This window comes from Colossoma macropomum, unplaced genomic scaffold (genome assembly GCF_904425465.1).
Source record: "Colossoma macropomum unplaced genomic scaffold, Colossoma_macropomum, whole genome shotgun sequence".
Taxonomy (NCBI): Eukaryota; Metazoa; Chordata; class Actinopteri; order Characiformes; family Serrasalmidae; genus Colossoma; species Colossoma macropomum.
Window position 1 is genome coordinate 16,282,375 of NW_023494805.1, and position 22,741 is coordinate 16,305,115.

General features: G+C 37.1%; 1 protein-coding gene across 1 annotated transcript in view; it reads right to left on the reverse strand.

The window, feature by feature from the left end:
- Positions 1–10,944, reverse strand: part of zanl (zonadhesin, like) — a 55,340-nt gene extending 44,396 nt beyond the window's left edge. The window contains exons 1-23 of the mRNA XM_036597540.1: positions 10,835–10,944; positions 9,701–9,726; positions 8,904–9,050; positions 8,367–8,632; positions 7,683–7,767; positions 7,443–7,595; positions 7,076–7,246; positions 6,799–6,896; positions 5,620–5,698; positions 5,345–5,536; positions 5,066–5,259; positions 4,849–4,990; positions 4,463–4,707; positions 4,210–4,358; positions 3,999–4,127; positions 3,726–3,864; positions 3,487–3,628; positions 3,116–3,312; positions 2,890–3,028; positions 2,641–2,757; positions 2,294–2,418; positions 1,935–2,080; positions 164–307 (exon numbers count right to left, since the gene is read on the reverse strand). Of these exons, the coding sequence (XP_036453433.1) occupies positions 164–307; positions 1,935–2,080; positions 2,294–2,418; positions 2,641–2,757; positions 2,890–3,028; positions 3,116–3,312; positions 3,487–3,628; positions 3,726–3,864; positions 3,999–4,127; positions 4,210–4,358; positions 4,463–4,707; positions 4,849–4,990; positions 5,066–5,259; positions 5,345–5,536; positions 5,620–5,698; positions 6,799–6,896; positions 7,076–7,246; positions 7,443–7,595; positions 7,683–7,767; positions 8,367–8,632; positions 8,904–9,050; positions 9,701–9,726; positions 10,835–10,908 (3,299 nt within the window). The 5' untranslated portion in view covers positions 10,909–10,944. The remainder of the gene's footprint in view (positions 1–163; positions 308–1,934; positions 2,081–2,293; positions 2,419–2,640; positions 2,758–2,889; positions 3,029–3,115; positions 3,313–3,486; positions 3,629–3,725; positions 3,865–3,998; positions 4,128–4,209; positions 4,359–4,462; positions 4,708–4,848; positions 4,991–5,065; positions 5,260–5,344; positions 5,537–5,619; positions 5,699–6,798; positions 6,897–7,075; positions 7,247–7,442; positions 7,596–7,682; positions 7,768–8,366; positions 8,633–8,903; positions 9,051–9,700; positions 9,727–10,834) is intronic.
- Between the last annotated feature and the right edge of the window lie 11,797 nt (positions 10,945–22,741).

Below are 22,741 nucleotides of genomic sequence, written 5' to 3' on the forward strand. Positions count from 1 at the left end.
TGAACTGACCTGACAGAGACATCAGTAACATCATACCTTGTGAATTATCCTGGAAGTTATATGATTAATAAAAGCTGATTGGGCCTATTCCTTACAGGAATGAAAACGCTATAGATACAGATGCATGACACAAATACGGTAAGGAAAAACAACAGAAACTAACGTGTCATCTTCGTCTTCATCAGTTTGCCAGCTATTGCCAAACTGGTTTGCGCTGTCAGCCAGAGAACCATCTGGCTTGGTGAGGTCGTTGTTGGGGTTTCCATTATAGTCTCCACACAGACCGCACATCTGCTCATAGTAGGTGCTAAAAAAGAGAGAGAGAAAGAGAGAGAGACCATAGGGGATTACTCAAGACATGTTTTGGGGACTTACCCAGTAAACAGTTACCCAGATCATAGTGTTTCCTGAATTAGTGCTTTTGACTGAAATTCTGAAAAGTCTTCCAAATTTCAGACTTATTTACTATGATACAGGTTACATTTTTTCCTGGATTAATGGATACTTCACTATAGCGAAGACACACAGAGATGTGCTGGATTGCAATACTGAGTGTAACAAAATTTACAGTTGCATGTTTATACTGTGACCCCCGATCAGGGTGATTGTACACTGTAAGTATGTCTCTGAGGGTCAACCTCTGGATTATCGAACAGTCTGTGGAATCTGATAATAAGGTATTATACATAAATTAATATTATATTACATTTCTTAAGTATTAGAAAATGTACACTGGCATTTAATTACTGTGAACCACTGAATATCACACATCAGCCTTTATGCACAAATCCTCTTCTATTTAGTATATTAGCATTTACTTCCGGCTTATCTATACATTATCAAACAGTTGAATTTCAAACTGTCCTTCAACAGACATACTACTTAAGGAGGTATGGAAACCAAATAGGGCATTTATGGACAACTGTATTACACACTTAGCCATTTCTTTGCCTTATAACCTACTACTGCTTACTGTGGGTGAGCATTTTTACTAATTCTGATATTAGAGTAACCGCAGAGTTCACAACTGGACATCCGGTTAACCGCGGACAGAAAAACCACAAACGCCTACACAGAAAAAAAAAACGATTTCGACTGAAATGAATGTAGAGCCGTGGCTTACCTATTTAGGTGACAGCACTGGAGAGTCACACACATGTAGCATTACACAGAGGAACACATTGCAAAAGCCGAGTGAAATAGGTTGGTTTTTGTGTCGGACGAATAACGTAACGAAGGCCGCCTAAGATGAGCTAATGAGCTACAGCTACAACTACAGCTACAGCGAACCGAAATAACACTGGATGGTGATGGAGACTCGTTGTCTTCTACAGGTGGCTTTCTCCTCTTCAGTGGGCCATATGCCAACATATTAGTGTCAGAGAAATCTATTTGAACTGTTTCTGGACCTAAATTCAGCCTAGCCTATTTAGAGATCAAATCCTTCTCAGTCACATCCTTAACAACACAGACTTGACAACGAACTCGCGTTCAGACACTGCCGTTTAAGTGTAGCCAGGTACAACATAACTCGCAGACACGAGCAAAACTTTCGCGTTTTACAGCTCTGTTAACTCATAAAATCAGTGTTTCACTGAATTGTTCCTCTGTGCTTTTTCTCCATCTTCCCATAACAGTGGTTTTCACTGCTTACCTCACTTTCATGCCTTAACCTCTTAAAATCCCATACTTGTTACTACCTAAGGCTTATTATTCTGTTGGACAGCAATATCACTTGGAAAACAATGCAAACTGACTTAGTCTTAAATTATAGGAGTGAGGAATGGAAGCCAAGACCCTGATGGTCCCTGCCAATTTAAGGGGCTAATTTACAAAGAATTTGAACACTAATTATAACCACAAACATTTATTATAAACTTACAGCTTAATGTTGAACCTAGACTATTATGTGAAGCTCATCTCTGAAACAGTACCTGGGCACAGTGATCTTAGCGTAGTGGTTGCCATCCCAGCGCACCTCCAGGCCGAAGGGAGTGGCGAGAATGACATACTGGCCAGCCAAGGTCAGAGAGATTAGTGGAGAGGGTGAATGAGGAAGGCCTACTTTCAGTCCGTTCACCTGGAGGGATGGAGAAAATACAGATGTGAATTTAAGACATACGTTGCTCATATCATACGATGTGGCTAATTTTAATGACAGGAACTTGAGACAGCTAAGTAAAGTGCGAAAAGAAAAAACTTTAAAAGACAAGATTATGTTTATTATACTTGACATGCCGCGTTGAAACAGCAGCAATGGGAAAAGAAAATACGGGCATCAAATGATACTGACCAAAACGGTTCTGCTCTTCATCATCGTCACAGTGATGTCATTGACAGTCACATACAACTTCCTCAGATACGACACACCAGAGACTCCTCTCTCTTCATTCTTCCCCTCCACAGAGAACCAGGGGCCTGTAGAACACAAAACAAAAAAAAAGATCATTAAGTTTTACAGTTGATTATAGTTTCTGAAAGAAAGCTTAATTTATTTGTTAATGTTGGTTTATAGCCTAGAACACTTTCATTTTTATGCTGAATTAATTAATTAATAAATTAATAAACTTGTGCATTCATTACTGTGAGAACCAAAATGTTTTTTGTACTTAACATACAGAAATCATGGGTGGTACTTACCAGTGTTGTTTCTGCAGGTGCGGGCCAGCGTGTAGGTGCAGGTTCCCATGAAGGAGTAGTATTTACCATCAAAAGTGTTGTAATGGGGGTCACCAGAGATGATACAATCCTTAAAATCTAGAGGAAAATGAAGGACATATCGATATAATGCCTAATTTACAGAAAATGAATAACAACAGCAGCAGTAAACTGTTAATGAGATATGAAATCTCAAACCTAATGAATAATACAGTTTTATACAGTACTGACCAACTGGGTAACATCCTATTTGTCCTCCCTGCACACCACACTGCTGCATGGGTGGGCATTCAGCAGCACTGCAGGTGACGAATGGGGGATCACACTTGCACAGCAGATCACAGTCCTTAGTGTAGAACTCCTGCCCAGGCTAAAATTCATGGAAAGTAGACAGAACATTTTAGAGAACTGTACGCGAGAGAGCTGCTATGACACATTAACATCCATAAACACTCACCTGGTAATACTGTCCATTATACGTGCAGCCACACGTGTCTTGTTTCACACACTTGTCACCACTGAGTAAGTAGCCAGGGTCACACACACAGCCCTCAGAGCAGGGCCCTGTGCACTGACTGGGTGGGGGAAGTGTACAGGAAGGCTGGCAAGGGGAGACGCAGGGGTCGTAGTGGCTGTTGGATGGGCAATCAAGAGCTGAAAAAGAAAAATGTTCCCATTTATCGTAGTTTAATGTAATGATAAAAGCTACAAGCAAACATATTCACATTAGATTGTAAAAGTGGCGTCCTATAAGAGTGAAATACAGCAGACCAAAACCTAGTCTGTATTTTAGATATAGCGTGATTTTATGGTTTCTGAGAGACTTACGACAGAAGGTGCTGTTTCTCCAGGCACCGATGTTGACCCCACGGTCCTGGCACTCGTTGACGTAGGCTTCAATCGCTTCACACAAAGCAGAGTGAGGGCCGCCCAGCGCACACAGATCATATACACAGTTTTTGAAGAAACTCTGCACAAACACACAGAGTTAAAATGAATGACAGCATTAATATTAACAGACTAGCGTTAAATGCTTAGATGTAAGTGACCTGGTCTGATTAACTCACATTAGGATTGACTTTTGGGTGGCACACAGCAAATGGACCATTGCTGTCCAGTATGATACCACAGTATGCTGGACTCTCATAAAGGTCCTGTTCAGTTTCTGTGCAGCCAGTGGGTGGGACCTCTGGGGTCTTGTTGCAGCTGGAGAGCAAATAAGAACAGCAGTCAATCTCCATTTAATCTCATATACAGTTACAGGAGGGATTGAGGAAATATGGATTCCTCAGTATAGAGAAGAACTAATCAGCCTGTACAATACAATATCAAAGACTCACTCAGGGTCTGTGTTCCAGCTGTTGCCAAACTCAGTTGGATTGTTGACCAGTTCACCAGAGGGGGTGCGGAAGTCGTCCTTATAGTTGCCATTATAGTCACCACACAGGCCACACAACTTGTCCTGATAGCTGCACAAACAAACGAGCATGTTACATAAGACATGCTGTTTTAACAAAACATTAATATTTACCAGTTTAACACAACACTCACTCTTTGATGACTTTGATGTCCATGTAGTGGTTACCATCATAACGAACAGTTACGCCAAAGTCCATGACCACTGTGTAGAGTGTCCCAGATTTGAAAACATCTACTCCAGACACCGGACTCAAAGGAATGTTCACATTCGTTCCGTTCAGCTGAGAACAGATGGAAAACAGAACATATGAAATTGCTCTAGAATCCAATGCACTTCATTCACTTCCTACACTTGTTCTTTATTCCTACATCTTTGCTCTCTCACCTGCACAACTCCTCCTTTCAGGATGGACACCTTTACTCCCCGAACGTGGACATGGACAGCACTAACATAGCTGACCCAGGGGTTGTTGAAACGATTCTCATTCTCAGCATAAACAGCAAAGTAGGGCACATCTGTGCTGTTGCACGGTTCAGACATCAAGTAGGTGCAGTTGCCCATGAAGTCATAATTACGCTTGTCAAAGGTGGTGTAGTGGGGGTCAGCTGAGGCAATACAGATGGAGGTGTCTGTAGGTAGAAGAGATCAACAAACTTAGCATGCTGACACTGTTAAACCCATAATAATCCAAAGCAGTGAGGAATATTACAACATCCTGAAGGGTAACATAATTCAAATATCACATCTTGAAGTGAGAGTTTTCACAACACCTTTAGGATAGCAGCCATGGACTCCTCCCACTTCCCGACACTCTTCTGTGGGGTCACAGGTGTTGTCCACACAGCTCAGGGTGTAATTGCCTGCACAGCGACACAGCTTGGAGCAGCCATTCCCAAAGACAATCTCTCCAGGCTGGAAAAAATCAGTTAAGTTACATTCACTGAACTAAATGCAAAGCTGTCTTAATCAACTGTGTATTCCTTTCACCTCATAGTAGTTGTTGTCATCATCCAGACATCCACACTGCTCAATGGGAATACAGCGTCTGCCCCGGAACACAAAACCTGGTTTGCAGAAGCAGCCGCTGATACAGGAGCCAGTGCAGTTGGTGGAGGGTTCTTTACAGCTGGGAATACAAGCTGGACCGCACTCTATGTACTCCGCATTATCAGGGCACTTCACTGTTTGAGGAAAAAATTAAGAAAGTTAAAAGTATGTTTGTGTACTTTGATAAATTGTTCAGAGAAAAATATTTTTAATTTTTACCGGGTGTTGTTGACGTAGTAGTAGGTTTTGGAGTTGTGGGTTGGAGTGTCGAGGGCTTTGGTGTCGGTGGGCCAGCTGTGGTGGGTTTTGGTGTTGCTGGTTGGGCTGTTGATGGTTTAGGTGTGGATGGCTGAGGAGTTGAAGGTTTTGGAGTTGAAACAGGTGTTGTTGGCTTTACTGTTGGTATTACACCTAAAATGAAGAGAAAATACATGATGAATGCAGGGTTTATTAAAAATATGCATCACAAGTCTCTTAGAAGATGGAAGTCTTACCCTCACAACTTGTTATACAGACGCTGTCTATAGCAATGTCTGTCTTGTCAGTCTCTCCATATACACCAACAATCACAAACTGAAACAAAAAGATCCCTATCATGAATAACATTTCCAACCGTAACTAAAAAGTGTTCTTTAGAGCAATGACATATAACAGGGGTGTGGAAGTGAGGGCTGGATTCCAACAACGTTTTTTTTATTTCTCTGCTCTGACGAAACTACTAAACCTTGTTCTTAACCATTAAGTTGAATCAGGTGTATTTGAGCAGGAAAGTCACCAAAATGTGCAGGAATCCAGCCTGTGAACCCACTTCCGCTTATAGAAGAATCATTTTTGGTCTCAAAAGAATCTGTGTAAAAATCTTTGTAATTTTCAAGCTTTCAGTCATAGACTTTCTTCAGGGCATGAATAGTTCTTTGTAAAAATTTAGTTACCAGACTAAACAATGACCAAATTCTGTGGTTATCAAATGTTTACCTGCTTGCGTTAGGCAGCTTGGTCCCTAACTTAACTAGCCAGCTAACAAAAATCACTTTTCTGAGACAAACACATTGCACATTGCTAGAACCTTGTATCATGATATAATGCAATCTCTAGTTAGAAAGCATGCACATTAAGAGGCATGAGGGAGGAAGATAACAGCACTTTGTAAAAACTTGTGAAACTTCAGTGGGAACAATTTCTTCTCCTTGCGATATATGTCAGTTACTGTCTACTTCTACTTCTAGGGTTACCTAGAGTTAGCCAGCAAGGTGCCAATATTATTAGCTGGCTAACAGTAATATTAACCCCTTAGAATCACAGGCTTCTAATATACTAACAGAGACGTCAAGGCAAACTGGTTGAGCTATTCTTAGGTTATAAAACTGAACTTAATATTTATCATAATGTAAATTTCTAAACATTACAAACGTATATTGTTACAATGTCTGTAGTGTAAAAATTCAAAAGCAGTAAAACATTTTTCATAAAATGATACAAGCCTTTAAATTTAGCAACCTTTATGTGTAAGAGTGTAGTGAAAAATTCAGCATAAATCAGTTGTAGTATAATGGCCTTTTTGGGTTAATTGAACATCACAAACAACTATGATACTAAATTATTTTACAAGAATTGGGAAAGAGCTTGTTAACTAAACTTCAGTTAGTTAGCAAAGTAGTCAACCAAATCCATACCTGAACGTTTCCCGCACCAATATGACGGACTTCTGCTGGTTTCCACCCCTGTCCTTGGTTTCCTTTGATACTGAAAATAGGTGGTCCCAGTTCTCCAGCTGAGGGTTGTCACAGCAATTATTTTAAAGTTTGTTAGTAATTTAATTATTGCAAGTAGCTTACTTAACTGACTGAATCCTAAAAACGTATTTGTTTTGTTGTCACAATCTGTAGAAACATTATAATAATAAATCTAAAAATCTAGCCAGTCCATCTCACTTTTAGAAGAGAGTCTTACCACTGGTGACCACATGAACATTAAGCTCCATGTTTGCTGCAGTGCCATACAAGTAGTAATGGAAGTTTAACTGGAGGCAATTAGAAGAAGGAACAGCTGTGGATGGACTCCATAGCTGAGCTGAGGCTCCTGGGACTCTGGAGTAGGAATCCATAAACAGGTAGTTTCCAACTGTATTGACAGAATTAAGACATTAAGGTGGACTTTAGGACAGACATCAAAATATACTGGACAGCATGTACTGTGTAGCGCAAAGGACAATAATAGTACATTAAAAGCAAGTCTGAAAGAATTTGTTTTAACTGACAAAATAAAATAAACCTAGAGTGACAATGAAAATATACTAAGAATTTTGAAGAAAACTTACAGCCTGGTTTGGAGAAATCATCATCAGGACCTGTTTCAGGCGTTTCAGTGGGCCCATTCCAGAACTCCCAGCCTAGAATGGATGGATCTGACACCTCATTGGTCCAGCCACAGAGGTTATCCAGTTCATCAAAATCACATTCAGCTATACACCCTGTGCAAAGAGATAAGAAGGCCTGCATTAATCTCACCAGTTTTTAATTAATTTGTGAATCTGGATTTTAATGAAGAATGAGTGTACCAGGGCAAGCTCCCTCAGTGATGTCAATGTTATCCAGGGCTGTATCACATGATGGGGAGAACCCACGCATTGCTTCAAACACAATCTGAGAAACAATACAGTAATACAATCAAACCATGATGCAGTAAGACAAATGTTAAAAAGAACATTTTGGTTTTCTTGTCAGTATGGACTGCACTACCTCCTGAGCAAAAGCTAAGACGTTTACAGCTATGTACTGTAGAAGCCTTAACAATCAAACAGTCAGAAAGGCCGTGTATAGCTATAGGCACATCAAAACTGGCTCAGGCTTGCCACACCAAGGATAAGAAAACTTGTTGAGCAGTACAATGAAGATGTGGTATAAACATTTATTGTTATATTGCTGAGTGAGTATCATCAGGAAAACAATATGTATCATTTAATGACGATTATTGAGCTGTAGCCCCAGACAGTTCATTTCATATCTGTCTGTAGGAGGCTGATTTGATGGAGGTTTTGATATTTTGTTCACATTTAATTTAATATGAGGCAAATGATATCAAATAACCTAAATAAATATGAGATTTTGACCAACAAAGATTCCAGTGTGCTCAATCTAGCTCTAGCTGAGCACCAGGGCGTATTCCACTACTCAGTCCCAATCTGAGGGATCAGGATAGACAGAACATTATATATGGAACTGAGAACCACTTGTATACTCACTTCAATAGGCTCTCCAGCTGGTTTGGCCACAGTAATAGCTGCTCCGAGCCATGACGGACTCTGGAATCCAACTTTCCGCCATAGATTTTCCTCTGAGCCAGATCGCTTAGCCAGCACAGTCAAGGTGTTGCTGTCGTCGGAACCGTACATGTAGTACTTAAACTGTACACAGATCTGTGCTGATGCAGTGTTAATCACAGGACTCAGCAAGCGTGCTTTCTTCCCATTAGCAACATTATCGGCCTCATGGTAGATGTAATATCCAGCTGTGGAAGATGGAAATAGGGGTTGATTTACCAAATTTCTTTTTGTAAAACAGAAAATTCCGATATATAGAGATGATATAATGTGCTCTCATACTAGATTTCAATTGTTATTTTTTGTTTATTAACAATTGTTATGATTACATTGGATGACATATAATTGTATTTTATGGAAAGGACATTTTCTCCATCTTAAAAATGAACTATTGTTTTACGTCCACCTATTGTTTCACATCCATGTTCAGAACACAGGTCTCTTGAACATGGGACTTACTCCCATCAGGATAGTCTCCACTGGGTCCAGTGTTAGATGTTGGGGTGGGGCCCTTATGGCGAATCCAGTCACTGTCATCCGCAGTGTCTTGCCTGAAGTTACAGAAAGGGTCCTCATCGTTGTTGAAGTCACAAGAGGCTATGACAGCTGTTTTAGAGGTGGGGGGGAGCAAAGTATTAAGTATAAATCTTAAATGAAATACAGTAGATAATTCAGTAAGAACATGCAAGAAACTTCTCTAATGATTCTGCAGTTCATAGACAGGCCTTGTCCTTGTCTCAACATGAACATCATAAAACTTTATGCAATGTTTTTTTAAAGATTATTTACTAAATGCAATCAAAAACACTTCCTCTTCTATTTTCCTGGTAAAATCTCCAAAACGCTCTGTAAATGTATTTTAAATGGACGTGGATCACAGATAAGATTTATTGGGCCTACTGTACTCCACCCTTTTACAACTTTAACTGTTATGTTCTGTGCTGTCACACAGCATTTGTGAGTGTGTAAGCACTTGTGAGGTGATAAACACATTGTGTGGAGGAATAAGAACTTTGAAGCTATGGTAAGGAAAAGGGTAAAGTTCCCATCCAAAGGGCAGGTTATTATGAAACAACAGCACATTCAACACAGGCCTGAGTTAATTGGTGAAAATAATAAATATATACATATATATATATATATATATATATATATTTTATGGTTTTTCTTAAGAAAATAAACTTAGAAAATATAATATTACTAATTAAGAAAAATTATGGCATATTTTTCATATTTTGGAGTGCCGCAACACTTACCACCATCACGTTCAGTAAAATCAGATCTAGAGAAAGTTAGAAAAAGCAAATTAGTTGCAGAACACTAAAATTCATTTTCACCATTAAATTTTTATTATTTTTTTTTAATTCACCATTTTCATTTGTAAAATATGTACTGTATTCACATGCAGGTGTTTGTATGTTTGTCATCAATTGACCATCTTTTGCTGTTTTAAACTCAGTACTACTTTCAATAAACAAATGATCAACCACATTCAGCACTTCATATGTCAAATTTAAATCTTCAAGATGGAGTATATAACAGAATTATTATAATAAGTATGGTTAACTGAAGTGCTGACTGGGAAATACTTTAAAGAATTTTTATGGTCTCATATAATAGACTGTTCATCACTTTATTCTGACTAATTTAGCAAAAAAGTGAATTTACATATCATCGCTGTTGGAAAAAACCTAACAAAACATAATTTGAAAAATGCCAGCTTCTGTTTTCACTGTGGCAAGAAATTCATGACGAATTAACCAATAGAAATGCTCCAAATTGATGCCAGATAAAATCATTACATTAACTTACATTGAAATTTAAGATTTTTTTTCCTATGTACTGTAAAGTTTTTTGGAGTTTTTTTTGGAGGTTTGATTTCAACAGTGATGATATATTACATTTTTATACTAGATTTAGGCTTACATTTCAACTTTATAATCCATGTTAGCCTTAGGCAGTAAATAGAAATGATAAAACAAGAAACTGCATCCCTTTATGTCAGTTAGCAGAACGTGGATCTCTGTATCTTATCTTTCAGAGGTGCCACTTCCTCATGTCTTTAAATTGTTATCTCTCCAGCAGATTCAAAAATGTTATTTTTTGCCAATGCCTTTTAAAGAGTTTACTATAAATGAGTCTACTTAGACCTTAACAATGAGTCTGTTACACTGGTACAAATTTTATTTATTTACTTATTTTTTTATTACCTCTGTGTACTCTTGGATATATCAACACGTTCATAAGTCAGATATTGTAGTGCATCATGCACTGTATAAATAAAGTGAAAAGGCCAGCTTTCATTTTTTATTAAATTTAACTTAATCATTTAGTTCAATTTCAGTAAAGCCTTGGAAATTTGTGATCATCAATTTCTTTCAGAAACTCACCTGTTGTCAATGTTTCCTGCAGTATAGCTGCCACTTATCCATGTTAAAATTAATATAAGTTTTAGATGACCCATAGCTAACTGATGCAGTTAGCTTAACAGAAGCAGACTTAATGGAGCAAAGTCAATTTATAAAGGGTGGCCTGTGGTTCAAGGAGGGAGGGTGGAAGGAGGAGTATAAGAGTATCTTGTCACTTTCGTATTATTTGGCATAGCTTATTGCAAAACCAATTGAGTGAATCAGTAACTGCTGGTGATAGGACCAGGGTGTGTGTCACTTGTCTTGCTGGAGCGTACAACAGTTCTCAGTAGGCACCTACAGAAGGGTGTGCTCAACAAGATGGGAATTACATAATTGGGCCTAGTGTTGTAGATACTGTTGCGTAAGAGATTTGAAACTTTCAAAGCAGCAGCCCCCTGTGGAGCCATTCACACGTCTCACTATCATGCTCACCTGAACTGAATTGATTTTTGTACCAAGGGACATGAATTGATGATGCTGATGCTCATTTAGCTTGTCAGCTAATAGTTTGATCCAAATGAGTCAAAAGATTAAAAAACATCAAGTGCTAGTCAACACCTTTACATTACTGTGACTAGCAGGGCTGGTCAATCCAACTACACTTTCAGTCATAGTGAAGAACTCATTCACTGGTCTTGTTTAAGTCCTCGTTGTGATCAGAAGTCATTTTATTAGCACTACTTTTTGGAGTCAGACATGTGACCTGTAATATGATGTCAAGTGATGTCAAGATCAGATATATCAGATTTTAGTATTTTTGTGAGAATTATGAACAAAAAAACTAACTCAAAATACCATTTAATGTAGGTCATTTCCATCTAGAAGTAAATAATAAAAGAATTAATTTCTTCTCAATTTGATGACCTCTGCTGGAACATATAACCAGACAGACCTGCCCCGTTTTTGACCCTATATTAATTCTGTAATGTGACTATAATCCACTGAAATCACTGCTGTGTCTCTGGTGCTCCACCCTTTGATAACGTGTTTATTATGTCTATAAAATGAAGGGCCTTGAGGCACTACCCATCTCCTGTAGCTCATCGCTATAGCAACATAAGCAGATAACTGACTCTCATATCGCTGGCCAAAGAAAAACAAGTATCTCCAAAATAGTAACTTTACTGAAGAAGGCAAAAACACTCTTACCTTTCAATGTAAGTTAATGTAAAGAGATTTTATTCCAAGTGATTTTAGAGCATGTCTATTGGTCCATTCATCATGAAATTTTTCACGCAACGTTAAGAGCAGCTGGCATGTTGAATGGAGATACATGGCTTTCTTTGGACAGTGATGATACACTGAGTGCTACAGAGACCACATTTTATCCCTGCTGCTACACTGATGATTTAGGTGCATTTTTTGTAAGTGTTTCTGTTGCACCCATTTTAAAAAACAGCAGTTTCTCTGTTTCTGTTTCTCCTTCACAAATGCTTTCAAGTAAAGGTTAAAAAAACTTATAAAAACAAAATATAACAGTTTTATTGGCCACCTGCTTTCAGCTTATTAAAATACTGTTAAAAATAGATGCAGCATTGTGGAGGTATTTTACAATACTATTTAATGTAGACCTCATGGAGGATTATGGAGTTCAAATGAGCTGCTGTGTCTGTAGAAAATCATTAAAAAATGAGGACTGTGCATGTCGTTTTTTTCTTTTCTTTCTATTGTTAAAACAATATTTTCAGTACGGATCAAAGTTAATTATTATTGATGGATAAAGAACGAGGAGCACTGTAGTGATGACAGTTAACACATTTGGTTCCTGAGTCTTGTGAGCAATAAGCTCAACAAAACAGGGCCAAAAAGATCTGAACAGAGTCTGAAATGAATTGTTGTTTTTACAAAAGGTCAATTTTGCATTGATTGGTTACGTAGCAGAAGATCCGGTGCATAAACTTCTGCAATTTCAAAACATGGAATGTGACTAATACTGAGCTGTTTTGCAATATTGTTCTCTCCTTTGTTTCCTTGCTTACCTAATTTCAGTACCTCCACTAAATCTTAGACATGTGGGATTTATTTCTTGATCTGAATTTGAGGAAAGTAAACTGAACTGCTTTGTCTAAGATTTGCAGGGGCATGTCCTACCCTGAGTCAGGATGTTAACTTGTCCAAAGGCCATCTGTGGTAAATGTCGTGACAACTATGCTCTGGGAATCTCCTCTGCAGTTAATGAATTACACATTATATGAACATCCACACCCTTACATCAATATTACTGTAAGCACAGATTTCCTTTCCTATATTAGATATTCATCTATGTAGATATATAGCTAACATAGTCTCTCGAGATGGTTTAGAAAGAAATCTCTTCATTAGCTGTTCATGTCCCAACTGCTTCTGAAGGTGTTCAAATTTTAAGTTGCTTTAAACACGTTGTTCATTTCAAACGATTCAAAGTTCAGAATGTGTGGAAGAGTTTCTTTTACTATTAAGTTTGCTCACTTCATTGACCCCCCACCCACCTCAAGCTGCCAGTTTTAACGGTGATGTTACCATTATGACCCATTGCTGTGAAAGTCTATCTGAAGGTTTATAAGTGTCAGCCTCTAAGGATTATAACCTCTAAAGATCAAAAGTAATCCTTCTATTCACAGCTTCCAAACTCTATAAATCCACCAATACCCATGTACTACATTTCTAATGTTAAAATCAATCGTATAGATGAGCATATCACTTAGTAAGAGCAATAAAAACAAAAGGGAAAACACATCTGAATATAACAAAATTATTGATACTAATTGTCCAAAATGCATGGGCAAAACTACATAACTCTAGATTTCTTGTGTCCCAACCTAATCTATTGGTAACACTTTATTTGGATGGTCCACTGTAGATGCTTTGTAGATGCTATCTTTAACTCTTTCAACCAAATATCTATTTAATGCAACTGAACTTGAAGTTGTGTGCGAAAGATTCTATTAAATCTGTCCCTAACCCCAAACTTAACCCTAAAAGCTAACCTCAAAGCCAATTCTACACCTACTCCTAAACTTAACCCTAAACCAAATGTTGTTGATAAGTTTGTTATAATATAGGTATCTGTAGATTATCTATAGGGGATCATCCGAATACAGTGTGACCAACATGTTTTATATTGGTAAACTGTATGGGTTTAGCCACTTAAGTCTAGCCACTTAAAAAGTTCTTGATTTTGGTGCTTTGAGTAATGTAGATAAATATTGAAGTATCCTGAGACAAGGAACTAATGTCTGACTTGTCTGACTAGCTCAAACCCAAGCAAAAGCTGAACACAGTTGCTTCTCTTACCCTCACTCCAACACCCCAACCAAAAGCAAAAAGAACTAAGAATTCCTCTTCCTGCCCAGCTCCCCCACTCCTCCTCAATCATGAGGGTGCCCTGCCCCAAAAACATGAGCCCCTCAAGGGATTGACAGAAATCAAAGTGACTAGTACTATTTCCTTAACTTATTTCCTCTCACATTATCACAAGAGGTATACAATCCCCTGGAAAACAAGGCACAACTGCCAAAGAACAATACATCCCTACACATAACTGAAATTTCTACAATGTATACGTACAGAGCTTTCTGAATTATTACTGGCAAAGATAAGCAAGAAAGGCTGTAAAATGTCTTAAAACTCAAGGACACTGTGCACGTTTCACCCCTTGAATGGCTAGGAAAATGTTCTTTAACCTTTCATAAGTCATTTGATCTATGAAATGTCTCAGTCCAAGATATGACATATGAAACATAATTGCGGATACGGCATTAACATTTTTCATTGGCTTATATGGGGTTAATAGCAGTGCAGGTAAATATTGTGCTTCTGAAAAACATTCAAGGGAGTGTAGTGATCTTTGCACACTGGGCGCAACCCAAGTGCTGGAGCATATGAGGAAAATATGGGGAGTCCTACTTGGCTTATATAACCTAGGTCAGGGGTGGGGAACTCTTGTCTTGTGGGGCTGGATTCCTGTGTGGTTTGGTGATTTTCCTGCTCTAACACACCTGATTCAACTCATCAGTTAATTGTCAGGTTTAAGTTGGAGTGTTAGAACAGGGAAAACACCACTCTGGCCCTCAGTTCCCCACCCCTGTCCTACTTTCTAAACAAAATCATTTGAGCATGTTCATATAGTGGTCACTGTAAGATGTAACTTGGTGAAGGTTATATGAATTGCAGCTCATTTTAATTGTAGTGAAACAGTGAGCGAGCAGAATTTGTCAGGAACAATATGCCATTTTTAAAAAAGTTTTCACATCCTACACGTCTAAATGTGAACGTTTTTTGTTGAACATTAAAATAAACTCAATTCCAAAAAAGGTGAAAAGTTGGGACAGTATTGTGAAATATAAATAAAAACAGAAAGCAGTGATGTTTAAATTTCTACTTTGATCAGTACAAAGACAAGATATAACAAAGACAAGAGACAAGATGGTTAAATCTAATCAACAGTTTTTTTTTTTTTACATATACGCTTATTTTGAAATTTATGCATGCAACATGTCCCTAAAAATGTTGGGACAGGGGCAATGTAGGGCTTGTTAAATGATCAGAAAACATCTGAAAGAAGTGTTGTAATCACACCTCCATATAAAAGTAGCATCCAGGAAAGGCAGAGTCCTTTATGAGAAAGGATGGGTCGAGGCTCACCACTTCGCCAAAAAATGCATTCAGATAAGGGCTTTGGATAGGTTATTAAATTATTGTCCTGTTGAAAAATGACCTTTGCGAACTTACAGTCTTAAAAACTGAAGGTTCCTTGGATGTATAGTTCTAAGTTCTGTAGATCCTTTACATTATGTGAAGGTTCCCTAAACTTTATAAAGATTATTCATACTGATACATCTCATTTACAAAAAAGTTATTTAAAAAAAAAAAACAGTAGTTATTCAAAAACATCCATTGAAAAGGTCTTTCAGGAACCAAAGGAGGTTCTTCTATGGCATCACTTCAAAGAACCATTGTGACACCTCTACCCCTTTAAGAGTGTAATTTTATCTCTCTATGTGTGAAATGTGACTCTGGGGTGAGCTGATAGCAGGCGGAAAATGTATTTTATGGCTACTGTGGAAAGGCCGTAATATATAGAGATAATATAAGCTCAGAAATTCTCTGGTGGTTCCACCTTAAACATTTCACTTCATAACAAACTTCAGTCTCAACCTATATATATTGCAAGTATTCTTTCAGTTATGTCACTAATTACTTAGAAATGTAAAATTGCTTACCAAAGAAAACTTTCTTGAGAGCTTTGGGGGCCTGGGTAGTCAGTTACACTCTGAAAATGAAATGAAAGTAAATGGTTGAAATGATTTTGTTTGATGTAATCATATGTACATTACCTGTGTTTTGACTGCCTGTTCCATGAAATTGGTTTTATAAAGCTGAGACAGTTACAACTGTTTTAAGTGAATTGCAGGAGGTGCTACATTATGCAACAAAAATTTGTTTGATGTAAGTTTAAAGCAACTAAAGTTGCGTGAATATTTCAGCTCCTTTTCCTCCTTGCTGCACTAAGATGCTAACATGAGGCAATCCTTTTTGAATGATTTCAGAATATTCTAGTGACAAAAAAGGACACATAGGACACATGGACAAAGATGCAATAGCTATTCTGGGGAAACTTCCTTATAAAATTATGCAAGATTAGGTGTTCACAACCACTGAAAACATCCAGGAATGGATTACTGACCAGGTCAGTGCCTAAGGGCTTTGACTGCCAGGGATCTTGGGGGCCTCAGACCACAAGGCCCAAGGCAGCTCGACTAGTATGTGTCCATTTGTGTGAGTTCCTCAAATGTCCAGGTAGATTTATTATTTGAAATATTGCTCCATTCATTTTCAACGAGGAGTAGTGAAAATGTGTAATGGATTGTGCACTGCCCTCTGAACTCTGCTCAGGGCCTCAGCCTCTACAATACCCACTGAACTCTGCTAAGGCTCCTCAGCCTGTACACTACCCACTAAACCCTGTTTAGGCCCCTTAGCCTCTACACTGCCCCCTGAACTCCCCTCAGGCCCCTCAACCTCTACACTGCCCACTGAACTCCCCTCAGGCCCCTCAAGCTCTACACTGCCTACTGAACTCCCCTCAGGCCCCTCAGCCTCTACACTGCCCACTGAACTCTTCTCAGGGCCCTCAGCCCACACACCACCCATTATTATTTGTTTCTATAAACCTCAAATCTAAAAAGTTGGGACAGTATGTGAAATGCAAAGAAAAACAGTGAACTGTAAATCAACTTTGACTTGTATTTAAACAAAAATATTACAAAGACAACATATTTAATGTTTTACATTATCAATGTCACGGTTTTTATAAATATGTGACTCTCTAAAAGAAGTTGTGACAGGGGCAATTTAAGATAGGACTGTTGTGAAAACAAAAACATCTTAAAAAGGTGACAGTATCATGCTTAGGCATAAAAGGAGCATCCAGGAATAGCCTAGTTCTTTATGAGTAAGGATGGGACAAGGTTTGCCATTGTGCCAAAAAGTGCATCAGCGAATAATCCAGCAGTTCAACAATGTTCCTCAACAAGTGATTGCTAAGATTTAGGGTATTTCACCTGCTCCGGCAGTGTTTCCCAACCCTAGTTTTGGAAGCCCACTGCTCTTCACATTTTAGTGCTTCCCCTACATTAACACAACCACTTCAACTCAATAAGGGCTTGTTAATAAGGGATGTCGGGAGCAGAGAAAGCACTAACGTGCAGAGTACAGGGCTGGGAAACAGCTCTACAGTGCATAAATTCATCAGAAGATTCAGGGAATTTGCAGGAATGTCTGTGTGTAAAGGGCATGGCTGAAAACCACACCTGAATGTTTGTGACCTTCGATTCCTTGGATGGTATGCATTTAAAACTTGCATACTTACGTGATGAATGTCACTACACATGCTCAGCAATACTTCAGCAAACCATTGTCAATAAATACCGTTCATCGCTGCATTCACAAAGGCAAGTTAAAGACTGTACCACGCGCAGTGAAAGCCATATCTCAAAATGTTTATAATGTTCGTAAACAGAGAGTGCAGATGCTAGACTGACCTGTCTGAAGTCCAGACCCGCCTCCCAATGTGTGGCGTATTATGAAGCATAAAATATGACAGTGAGGGCCCTGTACGGATGTGCAGTTGAGGACCTGTATAACAAAAGAACGGCAAAAAATTATTTTTCATTTAAAACTGGAATAATGTGCCTCTTCAGAACATTTCTTAAGCATTATTAAAAGGAAAGTGTAACACAGTGATAAACATGATCCTGTCACAAGTTTTTCTAATGTTACAGGCATCAAGTTGGGAATGAGCATATATTTCCAAAAAATAAAGAGAATTAATTAAAAAAAATAATAACACACAGTTCAAACAGGTCAAACAGCAACTCACTGCTCTTTTTATTTTCAATTTAGTTACTCTTATTTTTATTTTCAATTTTGTTACTCTTATTTTTATTTTCAATTTAGTTAATAATTTTTATTTTTAATTAGTTACTTTTATTGTTTATTATATTTTATTCTAGTATTTATCTCTACTTTCTTTTTATATATCTGTAAATAGTGTACAGCAATACTTTACTCCTGTTCATTTTGCTCGTTTGCTCTTTACTGTGCTTTGTACTGCAGCAATAGAAAAATTTCCCTCTTTAATAAAGATTAATAAAGGGATCTATCTATCTATCTATCTATCTACTTATCTATCTATCTATCTATCTATCTACACTCAAAAAATGATTTATGGCCATCATAAACATTAAGCAAATATTTTACATAAAACGTATTTTAAAAACATAAAAATATACTTATTTATATTCATTAGAAGCTACTCAATTTGGATAAATCCCAAACTGATTTAATTGAACTGTTTAAGACCTTTTAGATTTTTCCACAAAATCTTATTAGGAGACAGTGCGCATGCGCAATAGTAACAGGAAATGCATCATCAACCAGGAAATTGCTTCAGCTGGCATGGTGGACATGAAATGGCTCATTTTATTTTTACAATCTCCTGCCATCCTTTGTTATACAGTGCAACTGCAATAAAATAGTGATGCGCATTAACTTCATTTGTGTTTTTAATGTTTTTGACTATATTAATGTTTCATTTTGCTTATTTTGAGAGATACTCTAGACAACACCAGCAAACTAGTTAGCTAGCATCTTTGCTAGGTCTTCTGTCATGTTGACGGGTACAAAAGGTGATTAAATAATCAATGGGAGTGACTTATTGTGAAGCATAATATATAAAGATGTATTCTATTAATGTTCAAATCAACAGTTCATGGTTTTTGTAACTGTAGGTGACCTTGACATGTTAGCATGGCATGACTGATAGCATTAGCTAGCTAACTTGCATGATGGTTAACATGAGAGCTGCACCTCAGTAGGAACGTTGTGCACATAAACATTTCCTTTAATTAGTAGTTCAGTTTTGAGAGAATAGAAATTCTAAACCAGGGAATTTGATCACAGCTGAAATATATAAAGTTATGTTTATTTCTTTCACATTAGACTTTAAAGTTTACATGTGTCTTGTAAGGAGCCTCAGCAAATACTGTTTAATACAGTTTTGACTACAATACATACATATGTGAATTTAACATGTATTGTCATTTAATACATTTACATAGTCTAAGTAATTGTGCTGTGAATACAGAAGGTACTATTAACTCTTTAGAAATACATAAATGTTATGTAAAAGAATTGCATAAATCCTACAAGTACTTCTAATTTAAATGTTATTTAATTTATTCAGGTTTATTGAACATGATGGAGAAACATAAACTATAATACCAGTTTTACATTAGATTTATGTATTTAAATTGAATGGAAAATTGATGTGTAATTAAAACACGTAAGTTTTAACTTTTGGGCTTAAATATTTTTTTGAGTGTATCTATCTATCTATCTAGTATTTCACATACTGTCCCAACATTTTTGTGAATTGCGATTTCTATTTACGTACAGACATTTACAGTACGGTATAACTATACATTCAGTGTAGCAAAGGATCAAAGGTCTAGTCTGCATTTTTCTTTTAATGCATCTTTATCAACTGCTGCACTGCTCTGCTCCCAGGCACTTTATGGTACTCTGTTTGAACATTAGAGTCCTGAGAGTCCTAAAACAAGACAAACTGTGAAAAGGCTAAGGCAGCAGGAAGCAGGTTTGGGTTTGTGAAAATCCCTCTATGTCACTGCTCCTACTCTAATTTCTTTTTCCGCAAAACCTTTACAATCTCAGAAAAAAAAGGTACAAAACTGTCACTGGGGTGGTTCCCTCAAAGGTCCATCTCAGTACCTTTAGTCAGGGAACATAATTGTACCATAACCCAAGTTGTATTGACTCCACACACCCTGTCTCGTTTCCAGGCTTTTTATTTTATTGTTCTGTTTTAAAACATTAAGTAATGAAAAGATACAAATTACGTAATTTTTCCACTAGGAAAAACGTATTTAAGGTACAAATTGTACCTTAAAACCACTGTTGTACCTTTGAGGGAACATTTACATTGTTTGTACCTTGATGAATGAAAAATGTACCTGTACAGAATCTTTTTTCTGACAGTGTAGAGTGTTTTTACATATCTTATTCATGGTATTTTTGCCAAGGATTTTCCATTGAATCTGAATTACAATTGGATCAATGTTCTGATGTGTACAGAGAGTATCTGTTAAAAAGACAGAAACCTTTTAAATATTTATAATTTTCCTTCACACCAGAGATTTGTCACATGACTAGGTATCTCATAGGCCTGTAGCATATTTGTATTCAAATATATTATAACACATTTGGGCAAAATTGCCAGATGTTTTAACCTTGTTTTTATTAATAGGCCAACTGATGGCCAAAACAAACCCAGACAGGTGATATTACTCCGAAATCTCTTACCACAGTAAGAGTAATCGGCACTTACCACAAATAGAGTTCAAAAAGTATTTGGCAATTTCCATGAATAGAGTTCAATTTATGTCCTATTACCTTTTGAAAAGCAATAAATAACTGTTTTTGTTTTTTTCTGTGAAAAGTGGGATCTGTACTTTCACATAAAATAAAATGAGTAAAATTAGCATTTAAATGTTCATAAAAACCCATGTCTGAATCTATCTTCAGTCTGGTCATTTTGGGCTGTCTCACCTCACTGATAATGAACTTCTCTAAGAAATATATTAATTCAAATCCTCCAGTAACACCACAAACACAATGTTGTTTGGTTAATATCCAAGTAATTTAATGTTAAACTGAATTTTTTTCCCTATGCAAAAAACACATTTCAACCTGTTTCCCACATTTTATGCACAACCCTGTTATCCAAACCTGTTCCTTGTAAAAATGGAACATCCCATGTATTGTGATATAAACAGGTTTCATCATCTTCTTGTTTTCTGCAGAATAACCTTAAGACGAATAAGTATTCTTACTCTATTTTCTCAGTTTACACACAAAAATGCATATGGCTGCATGCATAAAGCTTGATCATTCAACTCTGTTACCAACAATATTGTTAGAAAAAAATGTATATAAAATATAAAATGTATGTAAACTATATGGTTATTAGTAGTTAGAATGCAACATGTGCAACTGTCAAGCTAACCACTCCTGAGTGCTGCTGAATTTCAGGATAAATTTGCAACCATGTTAACCTTTTTTAACCTTCATTTTAATGAAAATGAAATGAAAATGGCTTGAAACTATTTTAATGAAAACATTTTGATTAAAACAGATTTTCAGCTTTGACTTTCTGCTATATGTTGTATACTTTATTTATTTTAGTGCATAAATATAAGCGTAATGAGGAACATGGTCTCTGTGTTTAACCCTGTTACCCATGTTTAAACCCTGTTCTTCAGTCATTTTTGGTTAAAATAGTCTTAAAACTTTTAATTTAGTAGCTCATGCTAACAGAAGTGTCAATTATGAGAGTCATTAGTTACATTTACTAATCCAAGAAAAACTGCACTTTTTAAGAAAAAAAAAACTTTGAAGTAATATAAGAAATCGGATTTTTATTATTTATTTGAAAAGTAAAAAAAGGTTTTACGCATTTCTTGCTAGGAAACAATGAATATATTACTACTGCTACTACTACTAATAATACTAATCATAATAATAACCACAATAATAATAATAATAATAATAATAACAATAATAATAATAATAATAATAATATCACCTTAAAAATTGGTAACAGGGTTGCAAAAAGTGTTGTACATTTCAGGGAAAATCATTTTGATCTCACAGCCTCTGGTGTGAAAATAACATTGCTGAAAGTTGAGCTCTTACGTTGATTAACACGTTGTCAAAAAACACACCAAAGAAAAAGGTACATTTTTAAAGAGTTTCGAGGCCTAAAATTAACTCTGTCCACAGAAGGTGCCACTTCAGTCGCTGTACGGATAGGCTAAGAGTAACCCGTTTACCTTTTTTTCTACAGTTAATGTTAAAGTAGGGATTATAATTATAATTGTTATTGTTGTTACACCAACAGTAAACATTTCTCACTATAATTAAATTTATATTAGCCTCTTTAAAATGAGCTCCAACAGCGATGATGTTGGTCCACAGCGCCCTCCTGTGGCGAATATCTCGGGGTGGGAATCAGGTTCCGGTGTAACCTCGGTAGTGGACACAGTATCTAAAGAGTGTGTCACCTGGAGTGTGTTTGTTAATTGATTTGCTCTTCCATTATTATATTAAGCCTGTTCACTTTATTTCCGCGCTGACTGAATGTCTGTAGCTCGTCTCTTAAACGGCCGCCTGTTTACTGTCTGCTGACGCGTCTTATCTACTTTACAGAAAACACACCACCTCACGTCTTCGAGCTCGAACGCCTCCGGCTCCATGTTGTCTCAATAAACAGTCGCTGACCGACCTGCCTGATTTTAAACCTTGTTGTCAGAAACATATTTCCGTCCA